Genomic DNA, 3694 nt, shown 5'->3' with positions numbered 1-3694 from the left:
AATTTTTTTTTTTTTCCCTGTCTTTGGGGAGTGACTATTTTTAACGAAACAAGAAGTCAACTTTGTACTGGGATTTTAAAGCACCGTTGATTTTTATTGAGTTACGCTAAAGAAGTAATAAACACTGCATTCTTTGTCTCTCTTTGCTCTCCTCATACTTTCTGCAGAACTCTAAGCCTTTAGGGTGATTTAAATTCTTCTTGGGCACTTCAGGACTTGCCTCCTGACCAAGGGGGAATCTTTACAGCTCTGAGCTGAGCTTGGTTGATCTCACATGTAAATATCTCCTGCTTCCTTTTTCTTCTATGAAAATGGAAATCTTCCTCGTCTGTTGAATAAAAATCTTAGCTGGGACAGCTGATTCTGTTTATGTGCTGCTGGATCACTCCCCTGCCAGGTTGTGAGCTTGCAGACTTCTTTTAATCTCATCTCTTACAGAAGTGTCAAGGGGTAGAGGGAGCTTTTCCCTATTATTTGCATCTGCTTTCTCTCTCTGATTCCTTGGGGTCTCTCCCAGTTGAGCATAGGGAAGGTTCTCTCAGAGTGCTTTGACTTTATGGGATTTTGTTTAGTTGATTTTTCTCTCAGGGGAAAAAAACAAACCAAAACAAAACCCACACAAAAAGAAGCTCAAATACTGTCTGAATTTATCTTATTGATGGCTTTTTTTTTTTTTTTTCTACTTATCTTTATTAAGGTTTTGCATTTCTTTCATGTATTGCTTTTAGCTGCCTCTCAGTAAATGCCTTATAAATAAAATAAATAACACTTGTAAAAGGGGGTTGGTTTGGTGCAACTTCTAGAAGGCTGATCAGTGTGGATACAGTGGAGGAATCAGACCTGTTCTGGCCAGATGCAGAACCTGAGTGCTCTAATGGGTCTGTTCCCTCTCTAATTCCTGTTACTTCCTCATTAATGACTCCCCGTGACACGTTGGTGCCATGCACAGTCCCATTACCTTGATCTGAGAGGCTGAGCAAAGGATTTTTCAGCATCCCTCAGGTATGATAAAGTCTCCATTGCCGTCTCAGGATAGTTTCTTATCCCCCATTGATTTTAAGGATTGCAACAGCATAGACAACTGGTGCCAAACTCTCAGTTTATGTAAATCAGTGCAGCTCCAACAGCAGTGTTCTCTTCTGAATGTGCCTCACCCTGGAGAACTAGTCTATGTCTTTTTCAAAATTAAGTGTACAAGGCTTTTCAAGTAAGGTACCTTCTTTAACACTGTTTTAACACTGGCTTCACAGCATCTCTCCAGCACAGCTTAACGTGTTGCTCCTTGGCTAGAGTTACTGCTCGCCTGGTCAGAACTGGTAAAGTGAGAGGGATTTTCCACATCCAGCACGGGAACTACACAGATTTTGATAAAGCAATTCTTGGTCAAGTCAAGTTAGATTTATCTCAGAAATAGCTCAGTATCCCCAAGATCCAGGAGACTCAAGTTAGAGCCTCAGTCGTGCTGTTTCTCAGGCAAGAGCCACATCAAATGCCAACCTTTGGCTGTTCCAAAGTGCGTACCTTGTCCTTTTGGGATAACTGACCTTTATGTAAGTTATTATAAATAATATATATAAATATTATGCTGGAATTAGAGTATTAGATAAAATATTAGGATAGGGATTTAAACTTGAGTCATTTTCTCACCTGACTGACAAGCGCTTTCCTCTTCCATTCCTGCCTCAGATTATTTTACCACTACGCGTGTTTTCCAAAATATTTAACAAATGTGAAAGCTCTTGGATTCATGGGGTGTGTGTGTGAAGTCTTGAATAGTTTCGTGCAATAGGAAAACTGCTTCCTACTGCCATCTTCTCCAAAGCAGGCAGTAGCAAAGGAAGGTCTGGTTTTGCATAGATCCTCCTCCCTGTCAGATCTCTCCACTCACTGGCAGAGTAGCTTTCACGTTGAATTTTCCTGATTTTTTTCAGCTCAGGTTATAAAGGTGACTGGGTGCTGCAGCTCTCTTTTCCCGTCTGGAGTTACACACGTAACATTAACACCTTCTTAGAAATTCAGTGTTGTCACAAATGCTTTCTCTACCTTGACTTGTTGCCCGTTCTCCAAGGACCACGCTCTGCTTTGTTCTGAAGGGTTGATCAGCCCAGAAGTGGTTTTAGATGATGGAATATTTTGTCTTTGAAAGGGACAGCATATAGATTGCATGGGAGATTGATTTGTTATGATTGTGGAGGGAGGAGGAGAGAGAGTTATAATATCTGTGAGATCTCTGCAGGATCAATGCTGTTCTCCTAGAGAAGCAAAGGGTTATTCGTGAAAACTTTCGATTTATTCTTTAAAACATAGTGCATCCAGCAAAAGGTAATAATTACTAGCTGAATTATAGACAATTCCTTGAGGCTTTATCTCACTGATTCGCCAAACTCTACACTAAAATCTGTTACTGAGATCTAGCAAGTGGGGTGCAAATCTATGGTGGTATTCAAGCTTGTTTTGAATACTCTTGTCTGGGCACGTTAGTTACTTTTTATGCTGTTTCATGAATTTTGGTGCCAACCCAGAGAAGCCCGAAAGAAAACAGAGGTTTTTGTCTGTCAATGGAAAAATAATTAAGTGTCTTGTTCAAAGCTACAGGCCAAGTCCAAGTCTGCAGAGTCGTTAAAACAAAGGACTCCTTAAATGTCTGTGGAAACAATGGAGCCATGTTTCTGAACTGTTCATTTTTCCTCTCTTAAATACTGAAGTATGACTGATAAGGGGTTAGGAGTTTTTAAAACTGGAAGCATCCTGAGAAAATTCCACATGTAAATATCAAGAATGTAATTTATTGAGCATATTTCACTGTGGGAGATCCTGAAGTGCTTCGCATCCTTGGTACACCAAGTCCAAAAGTGGCGACACACTGTTAATCTGAGAGTGAGTTTAAGACAGTGAACATTCAAGGGCATAAATAGACAACAGTACTCCTAGATTCCTGCTACTTTTTTACACAGACACATACATATTTCTTAAATGTGAAGTCACTGTGTGCTGCAAAACAAACCATGTTTCCAGCTTCCAGATGCTCTAAGGGTATTCTCCTCTCCTGATGGAAAAGTCCAAGAAGCTCATCAGCTCAAACGCAGGAGACAGTCAGAGCAAAGCACTCCATTTCATCTGAGCCAAAATATAGAAAAAAACTTTTGAGTGTTAAAGTCTTGAACAACAAGATGGATGATATCAGAATGGACAAGAGTTTGGGGCTGGAAGAGTCGGAGATCTGTGCAGGGTCCATGGGATGGAGGTTTTCCTGCTGTTACTAGGAGTCATACCCCGTCATGTCGTGGCACATGATACATGGATTCAACATTTTTGAATCCACAGGACCCAGTTTATCCATTTTGGGGTAATGGCTGTTGCTAGATGTTGTCCCTTTTGTCGCATGAGTTACTTGTCCAAACATTACTGCATTGAATACAATGAAGTAATTTTAAAACATAAAATAAAATTAAAAGAGAAATTAATACATGAAAATACTTTTTTTTTTTTTTCTCTTAAAAAGTGTACTGTTTCTTTATCTTTTCTTTCTCTGCTGTTGACAGTGACCTCGCTGGAAAGAAGTCTTCGATCACTGGGGACCTCAAATGATACTCAAGACCTGCAGGATGGACTGTGAGTTTGTTTTGAATTGCTGCAGATCTGTCTTTGTTCCAGCCTTCTCATTTTTTTCCTCACCCATTCTTCTGTCCTGTCC

General features: G+C 40.1%; 1 protein-coding gene across 6 annotated transcripts in view; it reads left to right on the top strand.

Annotated features, from left to right (window-relative positions):
- Positions 1-3694, top strand: part of TSNARE1 (t-SNARE domain containing 1) — a 505053-nt gene that overhangs the window by 176574 nt on the left and 324785 nt on the right. For all 6 annotated transcript variants that reach the window (XM_026843158.1, XM_026843156.1, XM_026843161.1 and 3 more), the window contains one exon: positions 3543-3612. In XM_026843158.1, the coding sequence (XP_026698959.1) occupies positions 3543-3612 (70 nt within the window). The remainder of the gene's footprint in view (positions 1-3542; positions 3613-3694) is intronic.

Source organism: Athene cunicularia (assembly GCF_003259725.1).
Source record: "Athene cunicularia isolate RWA chromosome 2 unlocalized genomic scaffold, athCun1 chr2_part1, whole genome shotgun sequence".
NCBI lineage: Eukaryota > Metazoa > Chordata > Aves > Strigiformes > Strigidae > Athene > Athene cunicularia.
The sequence above is the reverse complement of the archived record's forward strand: the minus strand, read 5'-3'. Positions and strand labels throughout refer to the sequence as shown.